Source organism: Phymastichus coffea, unplaced genomic scaffold, assembly GCF_024137745.1.
Source record: "Phymastichus coffea isolate CEN01 unplaced genomic scaffold, Cenicafe_Pcof_1.1 PCOF00018, whole genome shotgun sequence".
Lineage (NCBI taxonomy): Eukaryota > Metazoa > Arthropoda > Insecta > Hymenoptera > Eulophidae > Phymastichus > Phymastichus coffea.
Window position 1 is genome coordinate 2,628,726 of NW_026706829.1, and position 18,457 is coordinate 2,647,182.

The 18,457-nt window shown below is 33.6% G+C and overlaps 1 protein-coding gene across 3 annotated transcripts in view; it reads right to left on the bottom strand.

Annotated features, from left to right (window-relative positions):
• LOC131675263 (epidermal growth factor receptor substrate 15-like 1) overlaps positions 1 to 15,542 on the bottom strand; it is an 875,349-nt gene extending 859,807 nt beyond the window's left edge. Inside the window, exons 1-2 of one of the 3 annotated variants that reach the window (XM_058954182.1) lie at positions 15,292 to 15,541; positions 14,709 to 14,900 (exon numbers count right to left, since the gene is read on the bottom strand). In XM_058954182.1, the coding sequence (XP_058810165.1) occupies positions 14,709 to 14,732 (24 nt within the window). In that variant the 5' untranslated portion in view covers positions 14,733 to 14,900; positions 15,292 to 15,541. Of the gene's footprint in view, positions 1 to 14,708; positions 15,255 to 15,291 lie in introns of those variants that run through there. The other 2 variants (XM_058954183.1, XM_058954181.1) reach the window with 2 other exon arrangements.
• Positions 15,543 to 18,457: the final 2,915 nt, after the last annotated feature.

Genomic DNA, 18,457 nt, shown 5'->3' on the forward strand with positions numbered 1-18,457 from the left:
GTCCGGCGAATCATCCTATCGTAGTGTCCGGTAAAGCCGGTACATGGCTCTATATACTCGCGGTACATGGGATTATGCTTATGAAAAGTTGGCCAACAACTTGTTGTGGTTAAACATAAGTGGCATAGAGTTTCGGCGTCCTGAATTATCGTACCAAGACATCGGATGCATGTAGACAATTAAAAGTCGAGCATTTCCTCAAGGTGTCCGGTAAAGCCCGTATTCGATTATATGTTCGAGAAGTGTAAGGGGTTTTCTTTTTTTTACATAGACTACAACCGTACGGCATACAGTATTCAATGTCCTTGTCCTATCGGTCTTCTCTAGGCAAATCAATTTTCTACTAGTCCGTCGAATCACCGCATCGTGCTGTCCGGTAAAGCCGGTACATGGCTCTATATACTTGAGGTACATGGGATTATGCTTATGAAAAGTTGGCCAACAACTTGTTGTGGTTAAACATAAGTGGAATAGAGTTTCGGCGTCCTGAATTATCGGACCAAGGCATCGGATGCATGTAGACAATTAAAAGTCGAGCATTTCATAAAGGTGTCCGGTAAAGCCTCTAAATTGCAAGTGCCGAGACTCATATAATAAAGTATGGATGGACCAAAATCTCGGTAGCAGCGATACATTCATAAGCAATTCTCACCAAGATGTCCGGTACAGCTCGTATTCGACTATATGTTCGAGAAGTGTACTGATTTTTGTTTTTTATACATAGCCTATAACCGTGCGGCATACAGTATTCAATTTCCTTGTCCTTTCGGTCTTCTTTAGGCAAATCAATTTTCTAGTAGTCCGTCGAATCATCGCATCGTGGTGTCCGGTAAAGCCGGTACATGGGCATATGTGGTTAAACATAAGTGACATAGAGTTTCTGCAACCTAAATTATCGGAAGAAGACATCGGATGCATGTAAACAATCAACAGTCGCGTTTTTCACTAAGGTGTCCGGTAAAGCCCGTATTCGACTATATGATCGAGAAGTGTAGAGGATTTTGTTTTTCTTACATAGATTACAACCGTACGGCATACAGTAGTCAATGTCCTTGTACTATCGGGATTCTCTAGGCGAATCAATTTTCTACTAGACCGAAGAATCATCCCATCGTGGTGTCCGGTAAAGCCGGTACGTGGGCATATGTGGTTAAACATAATTGACATAGAGTTTCGGCAACCTAAATTATCGGAAGAAGATATCGAATGCATGTAGACAATCAACAGTCGCGTTTTTCACCTAGATGTCCGGTAAAGCCCGTATTCGACTATATGTTCGAGAAGTGTAAGGAATTTTGTTATTTTTACATAGCCTATTACCGTGCGGCATACAGTATTCAATTTCCTTGTCCTATCAGTCATCTCTAGGCAAATCAATTTTCTACTAGTCCGTCGAATCATCGCATCGTGGTGTCCGGTAAAGCCGGTACATGGCTCTATATACTTGAGGTACATGGGATTATGCTTATGAAAAATTGGCCAACAACTTGTTGTGGTTAAACATAAATGGCATAGAGTTTCGGCGTCCTGAATTATCGGACCAAGACATTGGATGCATGTAGACAATTAAAAGTCGAGCATTTCCTCAAGGTGTCCGGTAAAGCCCGTATTCGATTATATGTTCGAGAAGTGTAAGGGGTTTTCTTTTTTTTACATAGACTACAACCGTACGGCATACAGTATTCAATGTCCTTGTCCTATCGGTCATCTCTAGGCAAATCAATTTTCTACTAGTCCGTCGAATCACCGCATCGTGCTGTCCGGTAAAGCCGGTACATGGCTCTATATATTTGAGGTACATGGGATTATGCTTATGAAAAGTTGGCCAACAACTTGTTGTGGTTAAACATAAGTGGAATAGAGTTTCGGCGTCCTGAATTATCGGACCAAGGCATCGGATGCATGTAGACAATTAAAAGTCGAGCATTTCATAAAGGTGTCCGGTAAAGCCTCTAAATTGCAAGTGCCGAGACTCATATAATAAAGTATGGATGGACCAAAATCTCGGTAGCAGCGATACATTCATAAGCAATTCTCACCAAGATGTCCGGTACAGCTCGTATTCGACTATATGTTCGAGAAGTGTACTGATTTTTGTTTTTTTTACATAGCCTATAACCGTGCGGCATACAGTATTCAATTTCCTTGTCCTTTCGGTCTTCTTTAGGCAAATCAATTTTCTAGTAGTCCGTCGAATCATCGCATCGTGGTGTCCGGTAAAGCCGGTACATGGGCATATGTGGTTAAACATAAGTGACATAGAGTTTCTGCAACCTAAATTATCGGAAGAAGACATCGGATGCATGTAAACAATCAACAGTCGCGTTTTTCACTAAGGTGTCCGGTAAAGCCCGTATTCGACTATATGATCGAGAAGTGTAGAGGATTTTGTTTTTCTTACATAGATTACAACCGTACGGCATACAGTAGTCAATGTCCTTGTACTATCGGGATTCTCTAGGCGAATCAATTTTCTACTAGACCGAAGAATCATCCCATCGTGGTGTCCGGTAAAGCCGGTACGTGGGCATATGTGGTTAAACATAATTGACATAGAGTTTCGGCAACCTAAATTATCGGAAGAAGACATCGAATGCATGTAGACAATCAACAGTCGCGTTTTTCACCTAGATGTCCGGTAAAGCCCGTATTCGACTATATGTTCGAGAAGTGTAAGGAATTTTGTTATTTTTACATAGCCTATTACCGGGCGGCATACAGTATTCAATTTCCTTGTCCTATCAGTCATCTCTAGGCAAATCAATTTTCTACTAGTCCGTCGAATCATCGCATCGTGGTGTCCGGTAAAGCCGGTACATGGCTCTATATACTTGAGGTACATGGGATTATGCTTATGAAAAATTGGCCAACAACTTGTTGTGGTTAAACATAAATGGCATAGAGTTTCGGCGTCCTGAATTATCGGACCAAGACATTGGATGCATGTAGACAATTTAAAGTCGAGCATTTCATCAAGGTGTGCGGTAAAGATCGTATTCGATTATATGTTCGAGAAGTGTAAGGGATTTTCTTTTTTTTACATAGACTACAACCGTACGGCATACAGTATTCAATGTCCTTGTCCTATCAGTCTTCTCTAAGCAAATCAACTTTCTAGTAGCCCATGGAATCATCGCATCGTGGTGTCCGGTAAAGCCTGTACATGGGCATATGTGGTTAAACATAAGTGACATCGAGTTTCTGCAACCTAAATTATCGGAAGAAGACATCGGATGCATGTAGACAATCAACAGTCGCGTTTTTACCAAGGTGTCCCGTAAAGCCTCTAAATCGCAAGTGCCAAGACTCATATAAGAAAGTATGGATGGACCAAAATCTCGGTCGCAGCGATACATCCATAAGCAATTCTTCTCACCAAGATGTCCGGTAAAGCCCGTATCCGACTATATGTTCGAAAAAGTGTAAGGAATTTTGTTTTTTTTACATAGCCTATAACCGTGCGGCATACAGTTTTCAATTTCCTTGTCCTATCGGTATTCTCCAGGCAAATCAATTTTTTACTAGTCCGACGAATCATCCGATCGTAGTGTCCGGTAACGCCGGTACATGGGCATATGTGGTTAAACATAAGTGACATAGAGTTTCGGCGTCCTGAATTATCGGAAGAAGACATCGGATGCATGTAGACAATCAACCGTCGCGTTTTTCATGAAGGTGTCCGGTAAAGCCCGTATTCGATTATATGTTCCAGAAGTGTAAGGGATTTTCTTTTTTTTACATAGTCTACAACCGTACGGCATACAGAAGTCAATGTCCTTGTACTATCGGGATTCTCTAGGCAAATCAATTTTCTACTAGACCCAAGAATCATCCCATCGTGGTGTCCGGTAAAGCCGGTAAATGGCTCTATATACTTGAGGTACATGGGATTATGCTTATGAAAAGTTGGCCATCAACTTGTTGTGGTTAAACATAAGTGACATAGAGTTTCGGTAACCTAAATTATCGAAAGAAGACATCGAATGTCAGTCGACAATCAACAGTCGCGTTTTTCACCAAGGTGCCCGGTAAAGCCCGTATTCGATTACACTCCCGCCCAATAATCTTTGCCCACCTGAGAACAAAACGACTATAACTTTGAAACTCCATATCTCGGCTGGAAATACACCTACAGAGCTCTACGGGGGCTCATTTAAAAGGGTTTTTTGAGCACTTTTCAACGGTGTATATTAAAATCGTGCTTAGATATTTCCCTTGCAGATAGAGCGGCGAATATCAAAACAAAAATTGCGAAATTTTTGCTCTTTCTTTAACCGCTTGCCATTTCGAGAAAAAAAATCGTAGAAAAATTCTAAACATAGCATTTTTTAGCTCTTTTTCTGCACTATCCAAAACACTCATTCAAAAATAATTTTCGTCTAAATTCATCGATTATATGAGCATTTCATTCAAAAACAGCATCTATATTCATTGCTCTGTATCTCGAAAAATTCGAATTGTAGAAAAAAATTTTCTGGGAAGAAAATGCTCTATTTTGTAAGTAGAATACGTGAACGAAATTTCATAATCATATGAAAACATTTGTTTTTCAGTCGTAATATCAAGTAGCCTAATTTTTTCAATATTTCACTTTGGAATAATAAAACAGATCATTTATACTCGAAGCTATTCTATTAATTGTAGACAAATTTTAATTGTATGCAAATCTCGATCAACGAAAAATCTAAGTAGAAAAATTAATCTAATCTACCAAAACTGACATAACTAATGATTGATGAAAAAAATTTTTTTTTAATGTTGTTCTAATCTTCTAAAAAATTGTTTACCATAGTAACATATTATTGAAGTATGGCACCGAGAGATTTTAGTAAACGTTATCAAGTTATTGGATTTCACATAAATGGTAAAAGCAATAGTTAGCAAGAATAGCTTCGAGTATAAATGATCTGTTTTATTATTCCAAAGTGAAATATTGAAAAAATTAGGCTACTTGATATTACGACTGAAAAAAAAATGTTTTCATATGATTATGGAATTTCGTTCACGTATTCTACTTACAAAATAGAGCATTTTCTTCCAAGAAAATTTTTTTCTACAATTCGAATTTTCCGAGATACAGAGCAATGAATATAGATGCTGTTTTTGAATGAAATGCTCATATAATCGCTGAATTTAGACGAAAATTATTTTTGAATGAGTGTTTTGGATAGTGCAGAAAAAGAGCTAAAAAATGCTATGTTTAGAATTTTTCTACGATTTTTTTTCTCGAAATGGCAAGTGGCTAAAGACAAAGCAAAAATTTCGTAATTTTTGTTTTGATAGACGCCGCCCTATCTGCAAGGGAAATATCTAAGCATGATTTTAATATACACCATTGAAAAGTGCTCGAAAAACCCTTTTAAATGAGCCCCCGCAGAGCTCTGTAGGTGTATTTCCAGCCGAGATATGGAGTTTCAAAGTTATAGTCGTTTTGTTCTCAGGTGGGCAAAGATTATTGGGCGGGAGTGTATATGTTCGATAAGTGTAAGGGATTTTCTTTTTTTTACATAGACTACAACCGTACGGCATACAGTATACAATGGCCTTGTCCTATCGGTATTATCCTGGATCAGCCATTTTTAATTTTGGAAATGGGACTGCAGATTCGGAATCAGCCACCCCAAAAACCTAAGTATAGTAATTTTTATTTATATAAGCTTATGTTTGATAGTTATATTCGCCATATTGGGGTCGAGATTGTGAATTTTGAAAATCGAACTTCAGATTCGTAATCAGCGGCTCCGAAAAGCCTTATATACGGTTTCATGTCTAAGATAAGTGCAGCAGAAAAATGCTCCTGATAGAGTTAATACGCACTTTCACGACACTTTCACACCATTCATCTTTGCTACGATTACACATTGTCATATATTTTGCGCATGCGCTTTCTTTGCCAATCGTTCACATAAAACTCTTCTTCGTGAATTTGTATACATAGTTACTGATATATTAATAAAACGGTTATTTTCAATGTATTTTTCATGTCGTTTTTGGTATCCGTTCGAAGATATTTAAAATCTCCCCAAATTGCCATCAATTATACAAGTAGCTATAGATAGCGTAAAAAGCCATAGATAGCAAATTCGTTTATTTTTCGTTGGTGTACTAATCATAATAAACCTATCTATCACATTATAAGTTCTATCTATGGAAATAAAAAATATCGCCGAAGTGACCTTTTTCTATATATATATATATATATATATATATATACACACACATGTATGTATCCCCTCCAGTACGCATCGCAATTGTCGGAGCGAGAGCGGCAGCGGCCGACTCACACTTCGGCAGATAGAATCGTGCCTCTGTCCGATTAGCACAATGAGCAAGTGCTCGCAACTGTATCTCCAACTTATTCATTAAATATATTTTTCTTATCTCCAGTAGATTCATTTTTCCTAACATGGTAGCAGAGCGTGGTTAACTTGTCACACTTGTCTAAGAAAACCTTCGGGGAACTTAGATAAGTTAAATCCGTCGAAAGTGGACACGTGGCAGAAACGGGTAAGCTAAGAAAAAGGGTCCGAACACGAAGGAACGTTCGAGAACCGATAAGAAGAAAACATGGCAGGCAAGTGTGAAATTGTCATACCCGTGTTTGATGGGCAAGATTATAGTATGTGGAAAAAGAGGATCACACTGTACTTGAAATTCAAAAAATGTGAAGATGTCATAAGTAGACAGAAAATGACTACAGACACATTCATAGCTTTCACATCTCTTTCATCCCAGAAGACTGGGATGAAAGAGATGTGAAAGCTATGAATCATATCTATAGCGCTATATCAAACAAACAGTTGGAGTTTGTGGGAGATGAAGAAACGGCATACGGTATAATGAAGAAGTTCGATGGTATGTATTTAAAAGAGTTTGGCTTTGCAAATAGTTTGCAGAAACCGACTGGAAAAATTAAAATTAAATAATTACGTAAGTACAGAGGATTTTTTCAATGAGTTTGAAAAAACGGTAAATGAGTTAAAAGCCGCAGGTGCGAAATTAAGTGAAAAAGAAAAATTAAATTATATGTTAAATACCTTGCCAGATTCATATAGTTATATTGGCGATTTGATTGATACATTAAAGGAAGAAGATCAAACAGCTGATTATGTGAGGAATAAAATCAAGCTGGCAGAGATGAAAAATCCAAAGGAACCCGGAGAATGGAGTTCAAATGCATTCTCAGCAAAGAAGAAAGACGAATGCTACAGATGTGGAAAAGTCGGCCACTACGCAAGAGGATGTCAAAATGGCGGCCAGGCAGCGAACAAAGGCACATGGCAAGACATGGCTCGTGGCAGAGGATGCGGCGGAAGTGGCAGAGGCAACAATAACAGAGGCCGCGGTAGAGGACAACGTAGTCAACACGCGAGAACAAGCAAGCAGAGCAGCGACGGAGCGAGCGCGTGGATAGCAACAGCGAATGCGACGCACAGTAGCGAAACGATTGGTAAAGAAAAATTTGAAATTACTTGGCTTTTAGATAGCGGGTGTTCTGATCACATAATTAATAATGATAATTATTTTGAAAGTTGGGTTGACTTGAAAGAACCGGTAAAAATATATTTAGGGGATAATAGATTTGTAAATGCGACAAAAATTGGAAAAGTACACACCTATTTTGTGTCCTTCGGGAAACAAAATAAGGTAATTATCAAAAATGTTTATTTTGCTAAAGAGATGCATATGAACTTAATAAGTCTTGGAAAATTAACTGATAATGATAATATGATAATTTCAAAAGGATCAGAAGCTAGAGTAATTGATAGTCAAAAGAAAGTGATTGCGATAGCGTTCAAAGAGAAAGGTACAGACAAAATGAAAAGTAGATTAGAAAAGAAAGAGAAGTTTGTAAACAACGCTGAACGAAATGATAACATGAGTCAAAAGGAAAGGTGGCATAGGATGTTAGGTCACGTAAATTTTGGATATCTGAGTACGTTGAGTAAACAACAGTTAGTAACGGGAATACCGAGTGAACTTGAAACAGAATGTTTGAAATGTAGAATTTGTATAGAAAATAAAATGCACAATTTACCTTTCAAAAATAATCGGAAGAAAGCAAATAATATTTTGGAAATTATTCATACAGATGTTTCTGGACCGTTTAAAACAACGGGTTTTAACGGAGAAAAGTATTTTGTTTCATTTATTGATGATTACAGTAAAATTGCTAAAGTTTATTGCATTAAAACAAAAGATGAAGTGTTTGATTGCATAGTAAAATTTATAAATGAAAGTGAAAATTTAACCGAAAAGAGAGTAAAAATATTAAGATGTGATAATGGAAAGGAATATTTGAATAATCGTTTTTACAAATTTGCGAAAGAAAGAGGTATTATTTTGAATAACTGTCCAACGTATACTCACGAGTTGAATGGGACAGCAGAGAAGTTCAACAGAACAATAATGAACATGGCGCGATGCTTGTTAGCTGAAGCGAAGGTGCATAAATGTTATTGGCCAGAAATAATATGCGCAGCTGTATATTTAAAAAATCGCACATTAGCAAATACTATTGAGAGAAAAACGCCTTTTGAAATTTTCTTTAAAAAGAAACCAAATGTTGAAAATTTAAAATTGTATGGAAGTAGAGTTTTTGTCCGAATACCAGAGCAGAATAGAGTGTCAAAACGGGATAAAAAAGCCAGAGTGGGAATTCTGTTAGGATATAGTGAAGTAGGATATAGAGTTCTAATTGACAGAAGAATAACTGTAGCGAGACACGTGGAAATTGTTGAACACCATGAAAAATGTATTGGTCTTGACGAGCAAGAAAATAGGTTAGAAAACATACGTCCATCTACCTCTACTCTTAAGTCAAGTAGAGAAGAAGAAAATGATTTTGATAGCGATCTAGATGATAATGTTTTTGAAAGTGCAAATGAATCTGTAAATCAAAAACTAGAATTTGTAGAACAAAGACTTCCGCGTAGGTCTGAAAGAGAAAGGAAAAGAACTGTAAGATATCCAGAGCTGGAAGATCATAATATTTATGTAAGTTATTGTAGAGTAGATACGCCTTGTACTTTTGAGGAGGCTATGAATAGCCTCGATCGTAAAAATTGGAAAATGGCAATAGATAAAGAAATAGAGTGTATAAACACAAATAAGACTTGGGACAAAGTCGAAAAAGTAAAGAACAAAAAAGTATTGGATATTAAATGGATTTATACACGAAAGTCTGATAATAGATTTAAGGCTAGGTTAGTTGTAAGAGGCTTCCAACAAACTGATGTAATTGAGGACATATACTCTCCGGTGGCTAAAAATCAAACATTAAAAATTCTTTTTTCATATTGTTGTCAAAATGGATTAATAATTGAGCAGATGGATGTTGAAACTGCATTTTTGAATGGCAAAATAACCACGGAGGTATATGTCAATCAACCGAAAGGGTATGAAGATGGAACTGACAGAGTTCTAAAATTATCGAAAGAATTATATGGATTAAGAGAAAGTCCAAGGGACTGGTATGAATGCTTGGATGAGTATTTAATAAGTCTAGGGTTTAAGAAAAATAATGTAGAATTATGTTTATACACACTCGAAGGAGAGGAAGACATAATTTACTTGTTAATTTACGTTGATGATTTATTAATCTGTTGCAAAAATGAAAGTAAGATTGAAAATATTAAAAAACTGCTATCTGCGAGATTTAAAATGAAAGATTTAGGTAAAATAAAAGAATATCTAGGAATAAGCGTAAGGTATGATTATACAAAATGTGAATTGAAATTAAATCAAACAAAATATATACAGTCATTAGCAGAAAATTATAAAATAATTAATAGTAGGTTATATAATACTCCAATGGAAACGAATCTAAAGATTGAAAAAGGTAAAGAATGTAAGTCTGATATAAAGTATAGGAATTTAATTGGTGCATTATTATATGTAAGTTCAGGCACGCGGCCTGACATAAGTCATAGTGTAAACTACTTAAGCAGATATCAAAGTTGTTATGACGAGACACATTATAAGTATGCTTTGCGAGTACTCAAGTACTTATATTTAACTAAAGATTTAAACTTAGTTTATCAAAGAAACTCACGAGTTGATATTATGAAATGTTATGTAGACGCCGACTGGGCAGGAGATTGTAATGATAGAAAATCAACTTCGGGATATGTGATTTTTATGTATGGAAATGTAATTGACTGGAAATCGCGAAAACAAAAGTGTGTTACAAAAGCATCTACGTATGCTGAGTATGTTGCGCTGTCAGAAGCTGTAAGCGAATTAAAGTACATTAAAGAATTGTTAAAAGTGTTCAAAATTAAGTTAAGAGAACCTGTTAAAGTATATGAGGACAATGTAAGCGCAATAAGTATAGGAAAATTCGGTAACTTTACGAAAAATTCAAAACATATCGAGATTCACTACCACTATGTACATGAAAGCGTAAAAGAAAAGAATATTGAAATTATTAAAGTGGATTCGAATGACAATGTCGCGGATATATTTACAAAAGCCCTATGTAAAGAAAAGTTTGTAAAATTCAGAGCGTTATTAAAATTAAACTAAAGAGTACGATATAAATGTAAGGAGGCGTGTTAGAAATAGTACATACTATATCGTACGGTACTGGAGATATAATATATGTACGCGCTCTACAACACTAGGCATAGATGACGCGACTCACTGATACACATATGTATGTATGTATCCCCTCCAGTACGCATCGCAATTGTCGGAGCGAGAGCGGCAGCGGCCGACTCACACTTCGGCAGATAGAATCGTGCCTCTGTCCGATTAGCACAATGAGCAAGTGCTCGCAACTGTATCTCCAACTTATTTCTTAAATATATTTTTCTTATCTCCAGTAGATTCATTTTTCCTAACATATATAATCATCAAACTCATGGTCTATTCAGTTTCAGCTACAAAATCAGATTTCTATTTGAGAATTAAAAGTTGTAAAAACAGTAAGTCGCTGGACTAAGATTGATAAAAATCTAAAAAATTCAATTAATTCAAATTATTGCTTTTAACATATATTGAATATTATAATTATTGAAAATATTAATCATGAAAATAAAGAACTGATTGATTATTTATAGATTCATATTGTAAAACAATGCGCATTTTGTTTTACAATTGATTAAAATATATTATACTGCATGATCGATATAAAAGTTAATAAGAACAATGCAGGAAACCTACACACAATAGTGTTACGCAAGTCGATAGACTAAGGACAGTGAAAAAGCTGAAGTAAATAAATCGATTTTAATGCAGCCATGTTAATATAAACTAAAACATTATTAACATGAAGGTCTCAAGCCCTTATGAATACAGAGAGGAATTTGGTTTTCTATAATAAAATCATAACTAAGAATTGCGAATATTGTTAAATTAATTTAGGGGTAGTTGCATATCGTTCCACGCGCTCAAACTTTGTACACCTCTTTTCTATAAGACACTCAACAATTATATACAAAAAAACTAAAAAAAGGAGTGGCTAATAAAAAATGACAGAATAAAAACTGCGTATTCCCTATATTTTATCAGTCGTTAAATTAAATTAGGGGTAGTTGTATATCGTACCGCGAGCTCAAACTTCGTGCACCTCTTCTCTACGTGACACTCAAGAATGTTATGCAAAAAAATTTAAATATCGACTGGCACAAATGGGGACGTAAAAACTTAGAATTACCGATATCTCTTTAAATGTTAAATTAACTTAGGGGTAGTTGCGTATCGTTCCGCTCGTTCAAACTTTGTACCCAAATTCTTTATATGACAATAAATAATTATATGCGAAAATATGAAAAAATGTAGTGGCTAATAACAAATTGTAGCTAAAAGATATCAATTTTGCTTACTCACCTGTTTAAATAAAATTAGGGGTGGTTCGGGGTATTTCCAAGCGCTCAAAATTTTTACTCATGTTTTTACATAGTAATAAATAGTTATTGTTAAAAATAATTAATTATTTTGTACTAAATAACATATAGCAATATTCGACCTTGTCTTAATTTTTAAGGGTAGTTTTTAGAGGGTGGTAGGTGGTTCCAATAGTTTTGTTTTGCCTTTTTATCATTATTGTAATGCATTTTAGCGATTAATTTTGATAAGAAGGCATTTTTTGAAATTTCGATTTTTTCGTTCAAGTTGAACGTTCCGAACTTCAAACTCATTTCTTGAAAGGCACTTTAATTTAGAGCGATATACAGTCACACTTGAACCGCCTAGGTTAGACGTCTAGGATCAGCAAAGAAAACTTTCTACGGTCACGAAAGGAATGCGCGCGGTCTTCTGCCTTACGCGTTCCAGGCAAGGTGAATTAGCAAGCGAGAGTGAGTGAGTAGTCGCTAGAAGAGCTCTCTCGGCACCAAATCTTGTTTCCGAGCGAGCCTTCTACAGGCTCTAGAAGTATCTAAAATAGGCTCTTACTCGATGCAATTTGGGGCGATCGCCACATATCATCTGAAACTTGAATTTTCTAAATTTCAAAGAACGATGTCTTGGCTTGTAAAAATCCGTTTTAAGAAAGTGGATAGTGGTTTTTAATCTTAAAGAAGTCTGATGCTATACCTGGATTTGCAATTGAATAACAATTCTCGATGTGAGAGAAGCTCAAACATAGCAAAAACCGTGGTTTTTCCACTTTTAGGTTAGAATATTTGAGAAACATAAAATGATGGAATAATTCTAAGTTAAGATTCAGATTCAATGCATCAGATTTTTTCGGGTACATCAGATCTATAGATTCTATAGATATGAAAATGTATTGGGCTTTGTTATCCATCAGCTACAAAATATCCATGCAGAAATTTAACATTAATATGATCTGCAAGGTTTAGTAAGCTGAAAAATTACAAACTGATAAGTCTTGATCAAATTAGAAATAATAATAAAATAACTAAATGCAAAAGATTTAACAAATCATATCAGTATCACAGATTTAATACTTGCAAGTATTCAAAAGTTTATCTATGTAATAATGCACAATGATGGTTCTAAGATATTTCTCTTTTTTTAAATTATGGAATTGCTTTTTGGATATAAGAATTTGTAAATAATAAAAATGTCGAAAATATAATTTAATTAAATGTAAAATGTACTTTTAATAATTATTTAATTCATTATATTAACTACTCAATATTATATAGAATGCATAATTGCAAGTATCAATATTCTTTAAGTTCATTTGTAAAAGGTTCGATTGCCTGCTGTATTAAATATGTTATATATTGATACCAAAATTGTTATTTATGAAATTATGAAGGCAAAATTAAACATTATGAAAGACAGTACAGCAAATAAAAATGTTTGGTACTATCAATAGTTGATTTGGTGAGCACCTTAGTACATGAATTTGAAGTTAGAAAGCAATGAAAATATCAAAACATAAAATTAATTCAACTTTATATGTGGTTTTTGATACTGATTACAATTACTAATATACTGATTACAACCCCTAAAAACTACCTTTACGAAAATCTATACGTACCACACTGCATATACATTAAAATTATTTTTGTCTACTTATTAGCTAATAATTATTAACAAAAAGGTATTATAGGAAAGGTATATGGGATAAGTTTAGCTGATGTATTTGTATCTATCATATATATATATATATCCCCTATCAACCTCTCCTACAGCCTTGTCAAACAAGTTGTTCTTACAAAATTTAGTAATATGTTTCTTCTATTTTATAATATACTAAACGCACTCTTATGCTCTTATCAATTTAATTGTTACTTTGAAAAATTGTCAGCTTTTGATAACCATTTCTTATCTCAAATTTCACATTTAATATAGAAACAGTATTACATTTATATTTGTGTGTGTGTGTATGTGTGTGTGTGTGTGTGTGTGTGTGTATAAATTGATAAAAACTTAGAAACATTATTTACTTTATAATGCTAAAAATAATACAAACATTAAAAAAAATTCTATTTGATAGAAGTCATGTTTATTACATTAATGTTTATTAAAGATGATTATGTAAAGATATCTTAATATTTCCTTCGATTTATTTTTATTCAAACTCAGGCACATAACAGGTAAACAGTATGCTATAGATTTTGGATTTTCAATTTCAATAGTTATATACAAACCAAACAATTGAATTCTTTTTGTTTACATGACATACATTATTAAATGATATTGTTATGGATCTTTCAATTTCAACCAAGACAATTATTTGTAAATAAATCAAATACTTGACAAATACATATTTGTATTTTTATCCAAAATCATGTAAAAAAGTATTAACATAAAAACAAAAATATTTGTATTAATCAAGTTCTACAATGTAAATAAAATGATACTTATATTGACTTTAATTATGATTTCATATATAATAATATATTTCATACTAAATACTTTGATATACGAGGAATAAGTTTGTTAAATTTATTTGTATGTAGTCTTCAAAAGTTCAAAAAATAATTATTAATTTATATTAATTAAGATGTAAAATGATTAAAATGAGAATTCATTTATTTTAATACTGATAGTTAATAATAAAATAATGCTATGTACCAAGTAGTTTTAACCATTTGATTCATAGGATAGCTATTACCAAGTCTTTACAGTAGTACTTCAAAAACAACTACAAAATACTACTCACAATTAATAAAATTTAGTTTAAATAGTTTATTTTTTCTTTTCAATAATTATTTTTAATACATATAGAAATTTATTATATTAATTAAATAGATAATAGAACATTACAAAAAAGTATGACATACTTTAGACAGTGAAGGTAAAGTCATCTTTGTAATGCAATGCTGTATATTCTCTTGGAGAAAAATTGAATTTATAGTATGTAACTTCAGAACAGAATTTTTCAGTTTTTAGTTAATTTAGGCGTGTCTTAATTAATATGTATTTAATTAATATTAACTATTAATTATTACTTAACAATTTATTGGTTTAGATTCCTGTAAATTTACAAACTATTTTATATAAACTGATAAATATTATACACACACTTATAAGTAATAATTTTTATTTATAATATGGATTAGTCGGATTGATTATGATTAATGATTAGCGATTGTTAGTAATATAATAATATTGACATTATTAATAATTTTATGACAGATCTCCGAAGGTTAGATAGCGCTTCTATCGGTCAAAAGTAGAAATCCTAAGACAGGATTTAACACGTTCCAACCTACATAATTTATAAAAATAAAAATAAAATATTACATTTGATGAATTTTGTTTTTCCCAATTAAAATATGAAATTATATTGATTTGTGCTGTCACAGCTTTTTCATAAAAAATTAATAATAGTAATTGCTATTATTTAAAACTTAAAACATGAACCTCTTTCATTAGTCGATATATTTTATTCAAGTAACTTATGAAAAATTGCTCTTTCGCTCCGAATTGTTTTATTCTGCCTAATTAAATAAAATGATGAATAGTTATTTTATAAACACTTATTAACTATTGTCAATGTTTCAACCCTAGTAGGTAAAGGCATAGTTGACCTAGAAGTCAACATCTACTCCGTTTCAGCCTGTATAATTTATGCAAAATTAGAAATAAAAATTGTAATCAACCGATTTTAATTTGTCCAGTCCGAATATACAATCAGATATATTTGCCTTTATGTGCAAAACAATACTCGATGATATACTGTTTGCTAACAGTGTTATCTCTACGCCGAATAATGTTTAAGCGCGAAGTTCAAAACAAGTAGGTAGTGTTTTAGGACTAACAATGAGAGAGTACATTGGGTTACGAAGTAAACGATACAGTATTGAAATAATAAATAAGGAGTCCCTGAAAAAGGCAAAAGGAACGAAAAAACATACAGTAAAAAATACAATCACTCATTCAGATTATCGAAAGTGCTTAAGCGAAATGGTAATTATTAAACGTACCCAATGTAATATTCGATCTAAATTACATCAAGTAATAACAGAGAGAGAGAGGAAAAGACAGTACTGTAACGGTCCAGTCTGATTTGTCTTCTATTTTCCTCTGCAAAACGGCAACCCGTCACACACGAGACTATTAAAGAAAAGCGGTAATTGAGCGTAGGCGCTTTTCACACGTATATGCAAATGTGTTAGGGCAACTCTGCGAAAACATTACCATATAAGGAGCGTGACGTCACGACCGTGGGAAAATTTATTGTTTACAAAAGAAAATCGTCAATTATAAAGTTTTTTAAACGAACAAAAGTATTTCTTAGTTAAATTTGATGCGCTGATCTTGAATTTCATGTTGTTATAACTCCCAAGTCGATATTTGCTAGTCAAATCTAATCTACAAGTTAATATTGTTAGTTATTTTGCAATAAACAACGATATTGTTATTTCGAGCATGCGATTACAACCTCGACGTATTAAAACAGAAAAACAAGAATTTGACACTTTGATAACTAATTATTCACTAAGTTATCAATAAATAAACAATTTATAATTTTTTTAAACAATTAAAATAACACTGTTAGATAGCAAATCGATCATACGTATCTGTAAAATTGATGATTATGATTGTCACTAATTTGCTGATTTTTAAACCGCTAAAAAAGAAATTTGCAAATCTGTTTTTTAATTATTATTCAAAATTAGAGAGCAACATTAATCATTTTTTATTTGAATAACATTCTTCTAACCACGAGCGATTTTTTCATGTAAAAATTTTCCATAATTTTATTGTAAAAGTGGCGTAATTTGATTATTGAATTGTATAACTTATAACTTTGAAAGGCGATTTTTCCTCGAGATGTAATTTATGTTAAAAAATTCATCATTTCAAGTTTAATTTTTTAAATCGTATAATTGCAATTTCGATCGAGCCATTTTGCGATAAAACGTGTACAAAATTTGCGTCAATGACAAAAATAGCGTTGTAGGGGCTACCAAGCGTAGAAAGGAGCCCATTTCGCATGTATAAATTCGCTCGTCGCTGCGGCAAGAGGACTTATTCTCCTACCTTGCTTAGCAGCGCGAGCACTGTTGTAGAAATAAAGCCTCAGCTATTTCCTGAGACGAATTTCTTGCTCAGTGGTTAGCCTGTTAAACTCCTTTCCTACAGATTTCTAAGCGCTCAACTCATGAGACTATCTCTCTCATGAGAAAAAAGCAGCCTTAGATATCTTCCCTCCTGAAATATATTTGCTGTTGAGAAATTAAATTGAGCAGTGATCGCGGCGCTGTCGGGCCTCTCCCCGATAGATGCCATTGCTCTCAATTGCATTTCGAAACAGCTCATCGAGTTGGTAAGCCTCGTGGTTTGCTACTCGAAAGATTTTCTTTTATTATTTAGATTACGCGCGTGTCAACTTCTTGCTTTTCTCGGAGACGTAATTGCGAATTCAATGTAAAGAGTCCGAACTATTATTTTCATAACGCGAGATAGATTCAAACGTTACAGTACTAAGCCTTCATGATGACAAACGCTGTATTTTTTATAATAATCCGGAATACGCTATGATAAAGCCTAGCTCTCTGATTTACCTGTATGTAACTATACTCAAAGTGAACGATTTACACGTAATATTACTACAGGTTCTCATATAAACGAACGTAAAGTGCATACTATACATGAATTTTTTTCCAGCAGTACCACTAGGATATAAAATCATTGAAGTACCTTCACATATAATTTATTTACCAATCGCCGTGAGAAGTATTGATCATTTAGAAATACGTACTGTTGATCAAGACGGAAACCTAGTTAATTTTCGAGGAGAAGTCATTACAGTACGTGTTCACCTCAAAGCAATATCGTGATAAGTGTGATTCCCATAGTTTTGTTAAATATGTAACAACAATAAAATTGGACGAGGATATATGAATAGACTGCAATGTCAGTCAGCGTTCAGTCGACCGAGAGCTACCGTAGCGCTCACGCGTCAGAACATTCAGTTCCTGAAAAGTCTAGGACTAAAAGTAATAGAAAATACATCAGCTGGCGCAAAATATCGTGTATATTAGTGTTGCTTACAACAAAATGGACGAAATACTAAATATTCATTCAGGTATCGCTTTCGATGAGTCGATAACTCAATACGAAGTTCATGCGCATCAACCTTATTCATTATCACATTTCAATAATAATGATGAAGTTCGTATCTCATAAAACATCAAGATTTATCCATACTTCCATCTCACAGTATGATTCATGTTTACGGCAGATTAATTCAGGAAAATAGAAATGTAGCAGTTAAAACTAAGTTAGTTAATAATGCTATATGTCATTTGTTCGAGGAGATACGGTACGAGATAAATGATATTGAAATAGATAAAGTAAAAACTGTTGGATTGACAAGTTTTATGAAGAACTGGCTATCACTGAATCCGAGTCAAAGTTTAATAGCTGAAAATGCTGGTTGGACTAGTGACAAAGAAGTATCACATACAAATGACGAAGGTTATTTCGATGTTACTATACCCCTCAGTATGCTGCTTGGATTTGCTGAAGATTATCGAAAAATTGTATTAAATGTTAAACATGAGCTTATTATTACAAAGTC